At 35.4% G+C, this 19,626-nt stretch overlaps 1 protein-coding gene across 1 annotated transcript; it reads left to right on the plus strand.

Annotated features, from left to right (window-relative positions):
• The first annotated feature begins 1,682 nt into the window (after positions 1-1,682).
• On the plus strand, positions 1,683-6,584 carry LOC132546644 (uncharacterized). The gene is made up of 7 exons (XM_060210366.1): positions 1,683-1,872; positions 2,367-2,508; positions 3,107-3,318; positions 5,187-5,276; positions 5,738-5,824; positions 5,974-6,469; positions 6,536-6,584. The coding sequence occupies exons 1-7, from the start codon at positions 1,683-1,685 to the stop codon at positions 6,582-6,584; spliced, it is 1,266 nt and encodes a 421-aa protein (XP_060066349.1).
• Positions 6,585-19,626: the final 13,042 nt, after the last annotated feature.

Genomic DNA, 19,626 nt, shown 5'->3' on the forward strand with positions numbered 1-19,626 from the left:
CTCTCCTAAAAGACACCGATCCTGTAAGATAAATGACAAAGTGTTATTTACTTAAGTGTCTTTTGTATAATCTTCGAAATTACAAGTTGTAGATATTATTAGTGAACTTTAGTCCCTAACTCAACCTGCATGCCACATTTTAATTCATCCCACTAATGGTACATTAAGAATATACACATGTATTTTACACGCTGTTCTTAAATTATCCGATATATGAAATTTACCATGTAACTGTAAAGCAGAACGATACAGATTTGCCTTGGTATGTAGGTAAAACCTAATACATAAACCCAATAAGGCGACATAAAATAAGTGAAGTATATGGCCTACTTACCTAGAAAATAGCGAAGATTCAAACGATCATTACCAAGATTTCTTTCCAAGTTAAAGTTGGTGTGTGTCTTTCATCCTAACTCACATTGCCGAAGATTTGCCTCTGGACCCCGAGTAAGGGGCTTTTGCCTTTGTCCTGGTGCAATATACGAAGGCCTTCGCTAGAGGTGAGGCGACACAGATGTGTTGGTCTTCATACTGATTGCCTTAGTAACTCGTGGAAATTTCTCCTTACTCAAATGGGAGAGTGTCCGGCTTTAGAGGCCAAAGTGTCGCTATTTCGAATCCAAGGGCATTTTTTTTATTACTTTTCCTATTACAATAGTAATGGAAAGATAACTTTTGAATAAATGTATGAATGTTTTATATCTCAATAAAAGGTCAAAGGTTAATGATAGCATCTTTGCTACGACTAGCTCATCAACATGGCCTTATGCAAAAGGCTTTTAATCAGAAAAATCTCTCTCCCATAGATTTCCCTGGTGAATTCTCGCTCAGTCAACATCGACTTTTCATTTGATAAACGCTATTAGTGTAAACACGATATTAACCCGAAGCTTTAACCAAACCTTCAATCCCGTGTCAATTGGCTTTAGTATAACTTAATTTAAACACTAGTGAAAGAAATGATATACGTCCTGAACAGATGAATACCCATAGAGCTGGGCCTATAACCAAGGTATCAGTCAGATAGATGAGAGCCCAAATTATTCGATTTTGTGTTGATATGATGATCACTGAGTTTAAGCATAAAGAGAAATTTAATTTTAATTCAATGGACATTCCTTTTTTGGTTTTGTGGTGTCTACTTAATGTGAAACGTTTTATTGTTTAACTCTTCTTACTATAAATGACTGCTGAACATCAATTATCTAATTATTTCTAAACAGGAATGTTTTCTACTTCTAATTATTTATCGGATTATTTCTTAACAAAAAATAAACATTTTCACCGAATCTACAACAATCGTAAAACAAGGTGAAAAACATTCAATAATTTTATCAACGCATTCATGCAGATGAAGCACAGGCAAACAATAATTCTTTGATAACTTATTACTTCACTTTTATATTTTCGACGATAATTTATAGGTAATGTGAGTGTTTAGACGTTTGTGAATATATAAAGTGTATATCATTTGTTCTAGAAACATCCCAGAATTAATGGCACTAATCACTGTCGTGAGACTTCACTAAACAGCACACTTCATCCTCATTGGATCATTCTGGGAAATTCACTTTTCAGACATCCTTTGATGCTTTCCGTAATTTTATACATGATTTCACTTGACAAATTCACTACTATGTTTTACCGATGCAGGTTTTTCATTGATAATGTATATAGACATAATGGAACTGAGAAACGGATCAGTACTTCAATACGTAATATCTCGGCAACAGTCAAATAAACATCTGTTTGGACTTGGAAAGCAGTATAACATTGTATGGAGACAGACAGACATGACTAAACAGGAGATAATCTGTCGCTTTGGTATAATAGTCGTGGTTGTTGCTTTACAAGCTGCTAATTATTTGGAAGGTAAAGTATGTCTTGAAAATTCATACATTTTTTTAAGTATTCAATGTTATTTCGTTCTCGCGTTTATAAACAATTTAAAACATATGTAACGTGTGATATTATTAGCACCGATAAGTCATTACACTCTCACTCCAAAACGTCGGTTTACAATACTCGCTTCGTAAGTGCGTAGCACAAAGCTGTATTAACTCATAATCTCATGAACTTCACATCAGTTCATATTCACATCACACTATTTATTTCTAAATCTGATCGAATTCTGGTGGCCATTGGTCAACTATAAGGTCACGCATAACCAGTTTTGAAATCGAAAGCTTCTGTACTAAATATCACGCCGCTCTTCTTAGATTAACCTTGTTCCAGATTGATTCCACTTTAACAAAAAAATTACAACCGGGCAAACAAGAGTGATGAATATACGTTGATATAACTTGTTCCAATATTGTTGTAAAATAATATTGATAAATCTTGTCTTCCATAAATAATCATTACAGCTAGCTACACCTACATTCTCCACGATTATGAATTATCGTGGATTAAAGCTGAAGAAAGATGTGAAGATGACGGTATGATACTGTTGAAGATAAACAGCCAGCAGGAACTGGATCAGTTACATACATTGTTTGGAGACAACATGTAAGCTTATCACATTTGTAGCAGGAATGGACATAAAAATTGATAACAGTTCAGACGTAAAATTTAACTTGCGTACTTCTCGCAGCTGTTGATGTCTCGTGTAATCTAAAATGTCCTATTAGGTAAAAATTTTGAAATATAACAATCTCAAGATGAGAGAAATATATCACCGTTTGATAGCCATGAAATACTATGTATAAAATACTAAAGCATAAAATTCGGAGATTTTTCCGAAATAGCAAGCTTAAGCAGATCTTGAATAAGGTTTATACTAATTATTTATATGAAGTCATTTCCAGAACAGTAAATTTGATAAGATTTCACCAAAATGTTTAGAAAGCATATGTATCAAGGACATATGTTGGGTGATCAGTCTCATTAACAACATAATTAAAGTAACACCTGTGGTAAAGACACCTTTATGGTAGAACACTTTTTGAGACATCAGTTTTGTTAAGAATATGTCTCTAATTGCAGGTAATTCTGAGTAATCTTTATACTAACCCTTTATCAAAATGAAATCTTTTAAGATACTTCTCAAAAGTTACCACTGAATACATGTTTGATATTAGATTACGACCGTGATATTGTGTTTTAGATCTGAACGCGCTATTTGGACTGGCTTACACACAACAACAGATAATTGTTCAGACTATACCTGGAGCGATGGTGTCGTGGCAACCTGGTACATATGGCACCCGGAAGAACCTGATGATTGTGCCTCAGCAAAATGTGTCAGGCTTTATGAAGGTGAAATGAGGACGAGACGTTGTAAGAGGACGGGTTCATTTATCTGCCAAACACAAAAAGGTATTTTGCATTTACGCCTAATTTAAATCAAGGCTCATGCTAGTATGGTACTAAATATAAACTTAGCTTGAAATACTTTAGCAACGAAACATAGCATGAAAGAATTATGGGAAATGGAAACGAACATTATCATATATTTATGTAACTCATTATCATCTGCTCATATCATCTGTAATGACACACTTCTAACCTTTCGGTGGATACTTGTTGTTTCATTCTTCGTGAAAATCAATAACGCGAGAAGGTTTTCTGTAGTATCTTTGGTAGGTTCGTTGTATGGACACAGACGTTTGGAACAATAATACTGATCAAGGATCAAGTGTACACAGAATTGTATCTACAAAAACTTTTCGCCAAGGTTATGCCAATATCATTGACGTAAATATCATGATATCACGACTTGAAAAATTACCTCTATCCGTAACGCATGGCAAAATCGTAATAATCTGATTAACAATAAAAAATCAAATTAAAATTCGTATATGAACATCATTTCAACGACGAATTAACTGAATGACAAGGGAGCAACTTACATCTCTTCATTCAATTCGCCGTCCACTGAAAAGCAAGGTAACTAATGCGTTAACGAGTTTATGAAACCATTGTAAATAATCTTGACCTAAATCAATTCTTTGTATGATTTATGAATGATGTTGGAAGTATTCATTACACAGGAAAGAAGTGTTTCCCAAGTATTGCTGGGATAAATGGGGTTTTCATGACTTAATAGATGATTTTGGTACTAAAAGGTAATATACGGCCATGGCGGATATATCCTTAACTCCCCAAATGCAAAGGCCACAAGCTTTTAAAACAACAACTCTTTGAGGCCAGTGATTAAGAAAGTTCCATCCATGTGTGTTATAGGCAATTAGAAATATTGACGTGTTATTCAAAGAAAATATGTGAGCAATGAAAACTGTCACAATGTGGCAATAGCATTTGTCCCCTTTAGTAAATACAAAGGCGAACGGATAGCAGATTGAGTGAAAACTTTAATGGAAGTAAATTTCATTTTAACATATCCCTTGCGATGGTGCAAAATGTTCATAATCAGATTTTATGCATTACTATTTTTATTATTTACAGTTGTCGTTAACAAATGCTACAACACCAGAAAAATAAGGTGCCTTTCCATAACTTTTCTGCATGGGCCACAATACTCACAAGAAAAAAAATAATGAAAAAAAAAAAAATCCACTTTCATAACATTTTCACTAGAGTGATCGAAACGATAAGGTGGATTTCTTTTCGCCTAGTGATTTTAACAATATCTTCAATTAGTCAGGCTTTTAATTGTTAAAATTATTTGAAGATAAATGAGTACTGAATGGAAATATCTAATAACACTATTTCTGACAGAAACAACATCTCCTTCAACAACGATTACTCCGACTGTAACAGAAACCTCAACCATTTCTTTCACCAAGTCTACAACAACTGAAAGGCAAGGTAAAAAGTACTTTAATAATTTTATCAAGCATAACATATTTCCTATTTGAAAATAATGTTTAGCCATTATGTCTCTTACAAAGCACAATATGATTAATGAATGGTAAAGGATATAATTTTGACACAGGAAAAAAGTCATTACCAAGTGATGGTGGGATACATGGAGTGTCATAACGTAAGGGATTATTGTGGTACATAAAAGGTACTATGGCCTTTGCGGATATATTCTTAACTCCCTTACTTAGCTATGAATAATAACTATCACAGTGTGGCATTAGCAGTTGTCACCCTTTGGTAAATACAAAAGGGGACGAATAGCGGATAAAAAGGAACTTTAAAGGCATTTGATAGTTGAAATTATTCGACTATAAATGAGTACTGAAAGAAAATATCTAATAACACTTTGTTTCTAACAGAAACAACTTCTACTTCAACAAAGACTACTCCGACTGAAGCAGAAACCACAACCAGTTCTTTCACCGAGTCTACAACAACCGCAAAACCAGGTGAAAAGCCCTTCTATAATTATATCAAGCTCAAAATATTTCTTATTCTCATGAATGGTTTGAGATGTATTTTGGCCACAGGAAACACGCGTTTACCAATTGATGATGGAATAAATTGGGTTTCCTGACGTAACGGATGATTATGGTACCTAATAGTTATACGGCCTGCATTAGCAGTTGTCATCCTTTGGTAAATATATAAGGGGGACGAATAGCGGATTGAAAAGAAACTTTAATAGGAAATAATTCCGTTATAATATATATTTTGTAATAAAGCAATATAGATACTCAGTTTACATAATCAGATTTCTGTTCATAGCTAATTGTTTGATTTATTGTCAACTGTCTAGAACTGAGGTTGAAATTTTCCTATCCCTTTTGTCAGGCTTTTAATTGTTGAAGTTATTTGAATATAATTGAGTAGTGAAAGCAAATATCAAATTACACTTTATTTCCAACAGAAACAACATCTACTTCAACAACGAATACTCCGACTGAAGCAGAAACCTCAACCATTTCTGTCACCGAGGCTACAACAACCGAACAAGGTAAAAACCATTCATGCAAATGAATCATAGACGAACGATAATTTATTGATTATTGTATACTCTATTGTCGTATTTTAGACACAAAGTTAATTCTGTATCTCTTGGTAGTGTGATCATTTAAACGGTAGTGAATACATTGCTTGTTCTAGAAACAACCTCAAGAGCAACCGATGGTTCTACAAATGGCACTTTCGGTTCGGGTGTTGGATCGGAATACACCACCTCCAGCCTGGTTGATGGAACTGAATTTTCGACTGAAAGCATCATAGGAAATATAACCTGCCTCTGTGACGAGAATTCACTGAACACTACAGTTGGTCGTCGCGGGATCATTCCCTCCTCGCTTGCCCACCAAAAGAACCTGTTAATGTCAGGGTACGTCCCAGCGTGTTTAAAGAATACTGAATGGGGAAATGGGTCAACATCACTGAGCAGAGAAGAAAAAATGGAACTGCTAAATACTTTGAAGAAGCAACTTAAGCTAGCCAAGGACACCACCAGTTTGTCCAGACGAAAACTTATCAGCGCTCCTGATAACAGGACCAGCGCCACATCCGTCGGTGTTATAGGGATATGCGTCCTAGTCGCCTTGTTTGGGACAATTGTATTGATCGACGCATCAACATTGTATAGATACTATAAAAAGTCTGAACGGGAATGTCAAATGAAATGTTCTTTGACATAGTGCATGTTTGATAGCACTCAGGATAGCACTCTTGAAAAATTAGGTATGTTACTCTACTGTCTTGTTGTATTATGACCTCAATTGTTGTTGTCCTGGACAGACGAGAATTTGTCGAAACGAGAGAGATGAAGCTTGCCTAAAACAATGTTTGTATGAAGAAATATTTCTCACAGTAATTAAACCTTTCTCAAGACTACAGAGTCTTGTCAATATGTGTTAATGATCGACATTTGCTTACATCCCTAAATCATATATATATATACATACATAAATTAAATGTGAATAAATCCGCAAGTCACTACAAAATGGCTGTGAAATTGACCTCGCCGCAGTTTAAATGATGCGTATCAGGAAAGCATTTATGTTTTAGATGTTCTATAAAAATAAGAAAGGATCGATATTTAGTGTGGGCTGTATTTTCATCAATATATATTTACGTTGTGATATCTGGGTATTTTACTACTTGCTTACACTTTGAAACAGGTACAGTTTAAAAAGAAAAAAAAAACATTCATGATTTTACCAAACAATATTTGAATAAATATCTATGTTATGTGATAAAGAGAATCTTTCATTTGCTCCCATTTCCTCTCAGTTTATGAAACGCTCTGAAGGTTAAAAAGGGGACGGAAGGAAGGAAGGAAGACTAGTTTTACAAATCTCATTGAATAAGACTGAAACAAGCTCCATTATTTGGATTTATAATCTGAAGCTGGTGTTATCCGAAAGGATTACATGAATCATTATAGTGTGTTACCAGTATTGGGAAGTTTTAGGGAAACGGAACATCAAATTTATCGATATATCGACTATCGAGAAAGGATGTGATGATATACACTGCATTATGACTCTGCCTTTGAGGAGATCAGGATTGGATAACGTCGTGTGCTGCGGCTCATTTCATAAAAACACTGTTAAGGGATTTAGGGTTGTTTTCCAACTCTGTTGGCGGGCTTTTCTGTCAGTGAACATAAAGTCCAACGAATAACGATTATCATTTGTGTTCAGTAGATGTCAAAATTTCAACTGCAAATGAAAAAATGGAGGATTTTTGTCATTTTCGTTGTTTACTGTTGTGTAAATTGCTTTTGAGATAACAGCAAAGATATCTGTTAAAAAAAGAAGCAATTGGCATACCAGTAACGAAAACAAAAGAGAGAAAATTCTAGTTATTTCAAATGAAGTTAAATTAATATATTCAAATGAAGTTAAATTAATATATATTGCGTTTTCGTTGTTATAAAAATTTTTGACCACATTTTAGTATCTATATCAACTTTATTTATTTAAGAACAATTGCGAAACAAGTTATATGACTCTTGTTGGAAGGGGAAAAAAATTACCTGGTCGACCGTTCCGGGAATATCCTTGTGCAATGTGACCACCCAATTATATAATTTAGTATAGTGAAATAAGGCGTTTCCGCTCCGGAACACCTGGTCTCATGTCTTGTATTCTCCCTAATATTTTAATCGCCTTTCATCGATTATGAATTTTAATGATCATTTTGAAAACATGTTGGTATATTATTATTTCTGTATCAAGTCTAAAATTGAAACCAGCATATGGTCAAACGCACAAATTGATGTGACGCGATCTTTACCACGTGTTAAACTCACTTTATTGAATAGTATGCAACGTCAGTAAACCACTTAACCAGAAACGCAGTTTATCGACTATCTACACTTACCCTTCTATCTCTGGCAAATGTTTTTTCACCCTGAAAAATATTATATTCCGTTTGATGTACAAATTCATATTACAATGTGAAACAATTTTAGACTCAACTCTTCCGCAACTACACACAAACAATATGATATATCAATAATTCCAGCTTGACGGTGTAGATTGTCAGAAAAAGAATTTTATCACGTATCATACTGTTATGTATATGTTGTACTGGTCTATGAGTTATCTGATTATATAATATTTTACAGCATAATGTAAATTACTGTATTCCGAAATTTTATTGTTTTATGTTTTTAGTTTGCACATTAATCCGAATGAGTTGACCGGAATATGTTTTAAACTCATTATCCAGATTGAAGCTATATAAAATGGCGTTTTCTGTACTTTAAGGGTTGCATATGGTAGTAGTACATGGTTTCTCGGTGTGACCATACGTGATATTTTGTTCATTAGATTACCCCATTGTAAAGGTTTTAATCAAAATTTAAAAAATAAATCCTTGGTAAAATTGGTCTATCTTGAAGTGGACAGTGTGGGGTTTCTGACCTCAAGTGGGTACCGGAAATAGCCTTTTTCGATTTTGGAAATAAATGAAAGTCTCATGGGACGAGATCAGACGATTAAGGTAGATAATCAATCAATTCAAAGCAACAATCGTTAATGGCAGCCATGGTAATGACATACTTGACGTGAACAGGGGCATTATCCTGGTGGAACAACACACCTTTACCGTGTTTTTCACGGCGCTTGAGTTTAACATTTTCTCTTAAATGCCTAAGAGGTGATGCATCATATGTGTCCTTGATTGTTTGTCCCTTTCTGCAGATAATCTACCATCAGAATACCATCAGCATCCCAGAAAAACGAGGTCATAGCCTTTCCAGCTGATGGAATAGTCTTCGCGCGGGCTCTTTGGCGGACGGGGGGGGGGGGACCAGGGTGCTCCATTGTTTTGACTGTTGGTTGGTCTCTGGGGTGAAATGATGGACCCACGTTTCATCCAGTCACAAACCTCTGCAGTATCTGCCTCTAAAAGGTTCAGATTAGCACGTGACAAGTCCGCACGGTGTGCTTCTGATCAACTGTCCGAAGTCTTTGTACCCAACTGGATTAGAGATCTTTCATTGCAAGAACTTCCCGTAATAATGAAATGTACTCCTTCTAGTGAAATACCAAATGTACTGGCTATATATGTCTCTGTAACTCGCCTATTAACCATAACAATATAATGGACTGAATTGACCATTTCTTGGGTTGCAACAGTGACAGGCCTTCCAGGACGGGCATCACTGCCAAGGCTCTGCTTTCCACTCTTAAATTCTGCCAACCACCTTATTACTGTAGCATATGAAGGGCATCGTTCCCTAGTATTGTTACCATATCTGTATGGATATACTTAGGTGCTAGACCTTTCCGATACAAGTATTATTCAATGAATTGCTCGTTCAGCGATTTTGTCCATTTTGAAAAAGCCACTTGTCTTGTTTACTTGAGAGTGCTACCTCTTCGACATAAACTGACAGCAGTATTCCATCCGCCTACTCAGTCTCATGATATAAACAATTAAAAATGAACTTTTGTGCAATTATGGATTTTATCAACTGTACCAAAATCGTAATAAAAGTTCCGTTTTATCGAATTGATCAATAATTTAGTCATGGCTATACATGTAGGTTGAATAAGAAGCATGTAAGTGAATCGAGGCAGTACATATAAGATGTTAATATATGATAGGCAGACATGACATTAAACATTAATACTTTTACTTTTGTCGTGTATGTTTGACGAATGATCTGAAACCATGTAAATATATTGGATTTTTCTAGATAATAGAGTCACGCAAACATTGTTTAATGTTAAATGTATTGCAAAGCTCAGTTCAAGGAGAATTCTGATTTAGATTTCTATTTGAGATACATGTTGTGTATATGGAATCATGACTAATTATTAGTTTAATTAGTATAAACATGGTAAGAACAAGAACAGCACTGACAATATGGAAATTTCCAGTGAAACAGAAATCAAGCACCATGCTTCAAAGGCATTAACACATTGACCGTAAAAGAAACATTATGAAAGTAACTGTCTTGCATTCATGCTGTCCTAAATGTTGGACAATGTTCATTTTATCCCTATACATGTATATTATTACGGTATCTAATCAATAAATCAAATATCCCTTACTGTTATTAAACAAATTTGTGGCAATGGAGAAAAGCAGTTGTTTTATCAACCTAGGCTGGACACCAGGCCATGATTTCCTCCTACGAAATCAACTATGGCAGTTTTTCAAAGAACAGTATAATATATTTGGGAAATATCTACATGACAGGTGTTGTCATTGACGCAGAAGAACATCTGGTCTTATTCCCCTTGTGCTTTTCCGTGAGTCTCTGTGTAAATGTTTCTTTTGTTTATATTTTGCACAGGTATTGATTAAGTTTCTAATTCATAATGAGACTGACAAGATCAACCTTTTGTTTCATTTTCGCGGGTCACATTTGACAAGAAGAGATATCTGAAGGATCTTTGCGCCCACCATTGTTTGATCTTCATTTGGTCTTTGAAAGATCTTTTACCTTCTTTTTCTTTTCTATGCTATTGCTCTTATTGATAAGAAATTTGAACATTCCTTTGCAGAAATAGTGATGATCATATTTACCCGCCAAATCCAACATGCGTGTTTTGAAGCCATTTTGTTTCTTCTGATCTGTCCCTTAATCAAACGGGCACATGTAGTGATCGAAGGGAACATACTTAGGATATCCATTCAGTACTACTTATGAAATAGGGATAGCAATCTTTACTATGCGAATTCCAAGATGGCTGTTTGTTGGCCATTTTGTTTTTTCTGATCAGTCCCAAACTAAACAGGCACAACTATACATGAAATTTGCAAAAAAAATCTATGCTGTACTTATTAGGAAATCGCTATAACAAACCTTTGAAGTCAAAATCCAATGTGACATTAAATATTAATACTTTTAATTTTGTCGTGTATGTTTGACGAATGATCTGAAACCATGTAAATATATTGGATTTTTCTAGATAATAGAGTCACGCAAACATTGTTTAATGTTAAATGTATTGCAAAGCTCAGTTCAAGGAGAATTCTGATTTAGATTTCTATTTGAGATACATGTTGTGTATATGGAATCATGACTAATTATTAGTTTAATTAGTATAAACATGGTAAGAACAAGAACAGCACTGACAATATGGAAATTTCCAGTGAAACAGAAATCAAGCACCATGCTTCAAAGGCATTAACACATTGACCGTAAAAGAAACATTATGAAAGTAACTGTCTTGCATTCATGCTGTCCTAAATGTTGGACAATGTTCATTTTATCCCTATACATGTATATTATTACGGTATCTAATCAATAAATCAAATATCCCTTACTGTTATTAAACAAATTTGTGGCAATGGAGAAAAGCAGTTGTTTTATCAACCTAGGCTGGACACCAGGCCATGATTTCCTCCTACGAAATCAACTATGGCAGTTATTCAAAGAACAGTATGACATATTTGGGAAATATCTACATGACAGGTGTTGTCATTGAAGCAGAAGAACATCTGGTCTTATTCCCCTTGTGCTTTTCCGTGAGTCTCTGTGTAAATGTTTCTTTTGTTTATATTTTGCACAGGTATTGATTAAGTTTCTAATTCATAATGAGACTGACAAGATCAACCTTTTGTTTCATTTTCGCGGATCACATTTGACAAGAAGAGATATCTGAAGGATCTTTGCGCCCACCATTGTTTGATCTTCATTTGGTCTTTGAAAGATCTTTTACCTTCTTTTTCTTTTCTATGCTGTTGCTCTTATTGATAAGAAATTTGAACATTCCTTTGCAGAAATAGTGATGATCATATTTACCCGCCAAATCCAACATGCGCGTCTGGAAGCCATTTTGTTTCTTCTGATCTGTCCCTTAATCAAACGGGCACATGTAGTGATCGAAGGGAACATACTTAGGATATCCATTCAGTACTTCTTATGAAATAGGGATAGCAATCTTTACTATGCGAATTCCAAGATGGCTGCTTGTTGGCCATTTTGTTTTTTCTGATCAGTCCCAAACGAAACAGGCACAACTATACATGAAATTTGCAAAAAAAATATATGCTGTACTTATTAGGAAATCGCTATAACAAACCTCTGAAGTCAAAATCCAAGATAACCAACTGATGTCCATTCTATTTTTCTGATCAGACCCAAAATCAAATGGGCACAACAAGGGACAAAGGGGAACCTACATATGAAATTTAAAGAGCCAGACCCACTCCGTTATAGATATTTTTCATATTTTATTGACTGGAAATGTTGTATACTCATAGATAATATATAAAAGAAGATTTGTAAAAGTTTCGAACTTGAAGTTGAAAAGGTACCGGAGATATCGGTGCCGGAATTAGTCTCATTAATCAACACCAGAATATGAATATTGATGAGGAAAAGTCACGTGATACGTTCAGACTCGGTCAGAACTAAAACAAAATGGAGGAAGAGCTGAGTAGTACGTCCATGTGACATCGATTGTAAAGAGATTTTACCGATAAATGCAGTCAATACTCTATATAACCTGTATGGAAATCATCTAACGTATGTATTGATCACATCTTTCAATGCTTAGATATGACATAAAAACGTGCAGATAACGATACGGTAACGAAAATTTAGAACATCGCGAAATGGATCTATCTAAAGCGAATATTCGATGATAAGAGTATTTATGAATATGATTTTAGAGTGATAATATACGAGAGAGCCAAACAGAGCGATACAGAATATGAATCAGTCATCTTCCTTCTTTTCGCCTCAGAGTCCCTCAAAACACGTTTTCTTCCCCAATTTCCTCCATGTTGGAAGACGGCAGATGTATTTACAGTTCTTTGCGCATGCGTCAGAGGGCAGGACTTTCCGCATAACTATGAATTAGCACTGAGTCGTTTCGATTTAAAACAAACTATTTATTACGTAAGATTGGTAGCGATTTACTTTAAAATTGCGGTATTACAGGGTTAGTCAGAACTTTTGCTACCCGAGAAAAATAGAAAATCATGGATTTTTTTAATATAAATTAATATCGGTCGTAGAGTGGATCTGGCTCAGTAAGAAAGATCCGTGGTATACTTCTCAATAAATAGTGAGATCAAATTTTCAAAGTCAAGCCCAAGATGGCCGACTGTAGGCTATTTTGTTTTTGTAATCACACCCAAAATCAAATGGGCACAACAGGGGATAAAGGGTCATCTACATATGAAATTTAAGTAAGATCCATGGTGTACTTCTCAAGACATAGTATGATCAAACTTTCAAAGTCAAAACCCAAGATGGCCGAATGTAGGCCATTTTGTTTTCTGATCAAACCCAAAAACAAATGGGCACAACAATGGACAAATGGGAACCTTCATATGTAATTTGACCCCATACATTTTCTCGACCGTTCCGGGAATCGAACTACGAACGGCTGCAAGATAGGCGAAAGCGTTTGCAATGTGCCACCGACCACCCAATTATACAATTTAGTATAGTGAAATAAGGCGTTTCCGCTCCGGAACACCTGGTCTCATGTCTTGTATTCTCCCTAATATTTTAATCGCCTTTCATCGATTATGAATTTTAATGATCATTTTGAAAACATGTTGGTATATTATTATTTCTGTATCAAGTCTAAAATTGAAACCAGCATATGGTCAAACGCACAAATTGATGTGACGCGATCTTTACCACGTGTTAAACTCACTTTATTGAATAGTATGCAACGTCAGTAAACCACTTAACCAGAAACGCAGTTTATCGACTATCTACACTTACCCTTCTATCTCTGGCAAATGTTTTTTCACCCTGAAAAATATTATATTCCGTTTGATGTACAAATTCATATTACAATGTGAAACAATTTTAGACTCAACTCTTCCGCAACTACACACAAACAATATGATATATCAATAATTCCAGCTTGACGGTGTAGATTGTCAGAAAAAGAATTTTATCACGTATCATACTGTTATGTATATGTTGTACTGGTCTATGAGTTATCTGATTATATAATATTTTACAGCATAATGTAAATTACTGTATTCCGAAATTTTATTGTTTTATGTTTTTAGTTTGCACATTAATCCGAATGAGTTGACCGGAATATGTTTTAAACTCATTATCCAGATTGAAGCTATATAAAATGGCGTTTTCTGTACTTTAAGGGTTGCATATGGTAGTAGTACATGGTTTCTCGGTGTGACCATACGTGATATTTTGTTCATTAGATTACCCCATTGTAAAGGTTTTAATCAAAATTTAAAAAATAAATCCTTGGTAAAATTGGTCTATCTTGAAGTGGACAGTGTGGGGTTTCTGACCTCAAGTGGGTACCGGAAATAGCCTTTTTCGATTTTGGAAATAAATGAAAGTCTCATGGGACGAGATCAGACGATTAAGGTAGATAATCAATCAATTCAAAGCAACAATCGTTAATGGCAGCCATGGTAATGACATACTTGACGTGAACAGGGGCATTATCCTGGTGGAACAACACACCTTTACCGTGTTTTTCACGGCGCTTGAGTTTAACATTTTCTCTTAAATGCCTAAGAGGTGATGCATCATATGTGTCCTTGATTGTTTGTCCCTTTCTGCAGATAATCTACCATCAGAATACCATCAGCATCCCAGAAAAACGAGGTCATAGCCTTTCCAGCTGATGGAATAGTCTTCGCGCGGGCTCTTTGGCGGAAGGGGAGGGGGGGGGACCAGGGTGCTCCATTGTTTTGACTGTTGGTTGGTCTCTGGGGTGAAATGATGGACCCACGTTTCATCCAGTCACAAACCTCTGCAGTATCTGCCTCTAAAAGGTTCAGATTAGCACGTGACAAGTCCGCACGGTGTGCTTCTGATCAACTGTCCGAAGTCTTTGTACCCAACTGGATTAGAGATCTTTCATTGCAAGAACTTCCCGTAATAATGAAATGTACTCCTTCTAGTGAAATACCAAATGTACTGGCTATATATGTCTCTGTAACTCGCCTATTAACCATAACAATATAATGGACTGAATTGACCATTTCTTGGGTTGCAACAGTGACAGGCCTTCCAGGACGGGCATCACTGCCAAGGCTCTGCTTTCCACTCTTAAATTCTGCCAACCACCTTATTACTGTAGCATATGAAGGGCATCGTTCCCTAGTATTGTTACCATATCTGTATGGATATACTTAGGTGCTAGACCTTTCCGATACAAGTATTATTCAATGAATTGCTCGTTCAGCGATTTTGTCCATTTTGAAAAAGCCACTTGTCTTGTTTACTTGAGAGTGCTACCTCTTCGACATAAACTGACAGCAGTATTCCATCCGCCTACTCAGTCTCATGATATAAACAATTAAAAATGAACTTTTGTGCAATTATGGATTTTATCAACTGTACCAAAATCGTAATAAAAGTTCCGTTTTATCGAATTGATCAATAATTTAGTCATGGCTATACATGTAGGTTGAATAAGAAGCATGTAAGTGAATCGAGGCAGTACATATAAGATGTTAATATATGATAGGCAGACATGACATTAAACATTAATACTTTTACTTTTGTCGTGTATGTTTGACGAATGATCTGAAACCATGTAAATATATTGGATTTTTCTAGATAATAGAGTCACGCAAACATTGTTTAATGTTAAATGTATTGCAAAGCTCAGTTCAAGGAGAATTCTGATTTAGATTTCTATTTGAGATACATGTTGTGTATATGGAATCATGACTAATTATTAGTTTAATTAGTATAAACATGGTAAGAACAAGAACAGCACTGACAATATGGAAATTTCCAGTGAAACAGAAATCAAGCACCATGCTTCAAAGGCATTAACACATTGACCGTAAAAGAAACATTATGAAAGTAACTGTCTTGCATTCATGCTGTCCTAAATGTTGGACAATGTTCATTTTATCCCTATACATGTATATTATTACGGTATCTAATCAATAAATCAAATATCCCTTACTGTTATTAAACAAATTTGTGGCAATGGAGAAAAGCAGTTGTTTTATCAACCTAGGCTGGACACCAGGCCATGATTTCCTCCTACGAAATCAACTATGGCAGTTATTCAAAGAACAGTATGACATATTTGGGAAATATCTACATGACAGGTGTTGTCATTGAAGCAGAAGAACATCTGGTCTTATTCCCCTTTTGCTTTTCCGTGAGTCTCTGTGTAAATGTTTCTTTTGTTTATATTTTGCACAGGTATTGATTAAGTTTCTAATTCATAATGAGACTGACAAGATCAACCTTTTGTTTCATTTTCGCGGATCACATTTGACAAGAAGAGATATCTGAAGGATCTTTGCGCCCACCATTGTTTGATCTTCATTTGGTCTTTGAAAGATCTTTTACCTTCTTTTTCTTTTCTATGCTGTTGCTCTTATTGATAAGAAATTTGAACATTCCTTTGCAGAAATAGTGATGATCATATTTACCCGCCAAATCCAACATGCGCGTCTGGAAGCCATTTTGTTTCTTCTGATCTGTCCCTTAATCAAACGGGCACATGTAGTGATCGAAGGGAACATACTTAGGATATCCATTCAGTACTTCTTATGAAATAGGGATAGCAATCTTTACTATGCGAATTCCAAGATGGCTGCTTGTTGGCCATTTTGTTTTTTCTGATCAGTCCCAAACGAAACAGGCACAACTATACATGAAATTTGCAAAAAAAATATATGCTGTACTTATTAGGAAATCGCTATAACAACCTCTGAAGTCAAAATCCAAGATAACCAACTGATGTCCATTCTATTTTTCTGATCAGACCCAAAATCAAATGGGCACAACAAGGGACAAAGGGGAACCTACATATGAAATTTAAAGAGCCAGACCCACTCCGTTATAGATATTTTTCATATTTTATTGACTGGAAATGTTGTATACTCATAGATAATATATAAAAGAAGATTTGTAAAAGTTTCGAACTTGAAGTTGAAAAGGTACCGGAGATATCGGTGCCGGAATTAGTCTCATTAATCAACACCAGAATATGAATATTGATGAGGAAAAGTCACGTGATACGTTCAGACTCGGTCAGAACTAAAACAAAATGGAGGAAGAGCTGAGTAGTACGTCCATGTGACATCGATTGTAAAGAGATTTTACCGATAAATGCAGTCAATACTCTATATAACCTGTATGGAAATCATCTAACGTATGTATTGATCACATCTTTCAATGCTTAGATATGACATAAAAACGTGCAGATAACGATACGGTAACGAAAATTTAGAACATCGCGAAATGGATCTATCTAAAGCGAATATTCGATGATAAGAGTATTTATGAATATGATTTTAGAGTGATAATATACGAGAGAGCCAAACAGAGCGATACAGAATATGAATCAGTCATCTTCCTTCTTTTCGCCTCAGAGTCCCTCAAAACACGTTTTCTTCCCCAATTTCCTCCATGTTGGAAGACGGCAGATGTATTTACAGTTCTTTGCGCATGCGTCAGAGGGCAGGACTTTCCGCATAACTATGAATTAGCACTGAGTCGTTTCGATTTAAAACAAACTATTTATTACGTAAGATTGGTAGCGATTTACTTTAAAATTGCGGTATTACAGGGTTAGTCAGAACTTTTGCTACCCGAGAAAAATAGAAAATCATGGATTTTTTTAATATAAATTAATATCGGTCGTAGAGTGGATCTGGCTCAGTAAGAAAGATCCGTGGTATACTTCTCAATAAATAGTGAGATCAAATTTTCAAAGTCAAGCCCAAGATGGCCGACTGTAGGCTATTTTGTTTTTGTAATCACACCCAAAATCAAATGGGCACAACAGGGGATAAAGGGTCATCTACATATGAAATTTAAGTAAGATCCATGGTGTACTTCTCAAGACATAGTATGATCAAACTTTCAAAGTCAAAACCCAAGATGGCCGAATGTAGGCCATTTTGTTTTCTGATCAAACCCAAAAACAAATGGGCACAACAATGGACAAATGGGAACCTTCATATGTAATTTGACCCCATACATTTTCTCGACCGTTGAATCGAACTACGAACGGCTGCAAGATAGGCGAAAGCGTTTGCAATGTGCCACCGACCACCCAATTATACAATTTAGTATAGTGAAATAAGGCGTTTTCCGGAACACCTTCATGTCTTGTATTCTCCCTAATATTTTAATCGCCTTTCATCGATTATGAATTTTAATGATCATTTTGAAAACATGTTGGTATATCTGTATCAAGTCTAAAATTGAAACCAGCATATGGTCAAACGCACAAATTGATGTGACGCGATCTTTACCACGTGTTAAACTCACTTTATTGAATAGTATGCAACGTCAGTAAACCACTTAACCAGAAACGCAGTTTATCGACTATCTACACTTACCCTTCTATCTCTGGCAAATGTTTTTTCACCCTGAAAAATATTATATTCCGTTTGATGTACAAATTCATATTACAATGTGAAACAATTTTAGACTCAACTCTTCCGCAACTACACACAAACAATATGATATATCAATAATTCCAGCTTGACGGTGTAGATTGTCAGAAAAAGAATTTTATCACGTATCATACTGTTATGTATATGTTGTACTGGTCTATGAGTTATCTGATTATATAATATTTTACAGCATAATGTAAATTACTGTATTCCGAAATTTTATTGTTTTATGTTTTTAGTTTGCACATTAATCCGAATGAGTTGACCGGAATATGTTTTAAACTCATTATCCAGATTGAAGCTATATAAAATGGCGTTTTCTGTACTTTAAGGGTTGCATATGGTAGTAGTACATGGTTTCTCGGTGTGACCATACGTGATATTTTGTTCATTAGATTACCCCATTGTAAAGGTTTTAATCAAAATTTAAAAAATAAATCCTTGGTAAAAATCTTGAAGTGGACAGTGTGGGGTTTCTGACCTCAAGTGGGTACCGGAAATAGCCTTTTTCGATTTTGGAAATAAATGAAAGTCTCATGGGACGAGATCAGACGATTAAGGTAGATAATCAATCAATTCAAAGCAACAATCGTTAATGGCAGCCATGGTAATGACATACTTGACGTGAACAGGGGCATTATCCTGGTGGAACAACACACCTTTACCGTGTTTTTCACGGCGCTTGAGTTTAACATTTTCTCTTAAATGCCTAAGAGGTGATGCATCATATGTGTCCTTGATTGTTTGTCCCTTTCTGCAGATAATCTACCATCAGAATACCATCAGCATCCCAGAAAAACGAGGTCATAGCCTTTCCAGCTGATGGAATAGTCTTCGCGCGGGCTCTTTGGCGGAAGGGGAGGGGGGGACCAGGGTGCTCCATTGTTTTGAAATCTGCCTCTAAAAGGTTCAGATTAGCACGTGACAAGTATGATCAACTGTCCGAAGTCTTTGTACCCAACT

The sequence above is a fragment of the Ylistrum balloti genome, unplaced genomic scaffold, assembly GCF_031769215.1.
Source record: "Ylistrum balloti isolate Yb309-2 unplaced genomic scaffold, AGI_CSIRO_Ybal_v1 Utg369900, whole genome shotgun sequence".
NCBI lineage: Eukaryota > Metazoa > Mollusca > Bivalvia > Pectinida > Pectinidae > Ylistrum > Ylistrum balloti.

Coding starts and splice junctions, on each gene's coding strand:
- LOC132546644 (XM_060210366.1), top strand. CDS start 1,683: ATGGAACTGAGAAACGGATCAGTACTTCAATACGTAATATCTCGGCAA. Junction 2,509..3,106: donor ACATTGTTTGGAGACAACAT/GTAAGCTTATCA, acceptor ATTGTGTTTTAG/ATCTGAACGCGCTATTTGGA. Junction 5,825..5,973: donor GGCTACAACAACCGAACAAG/GTAAAAACCATT, acceptor TGCTTGTTCTAG/AAACAACCTCAAGAGCAACC.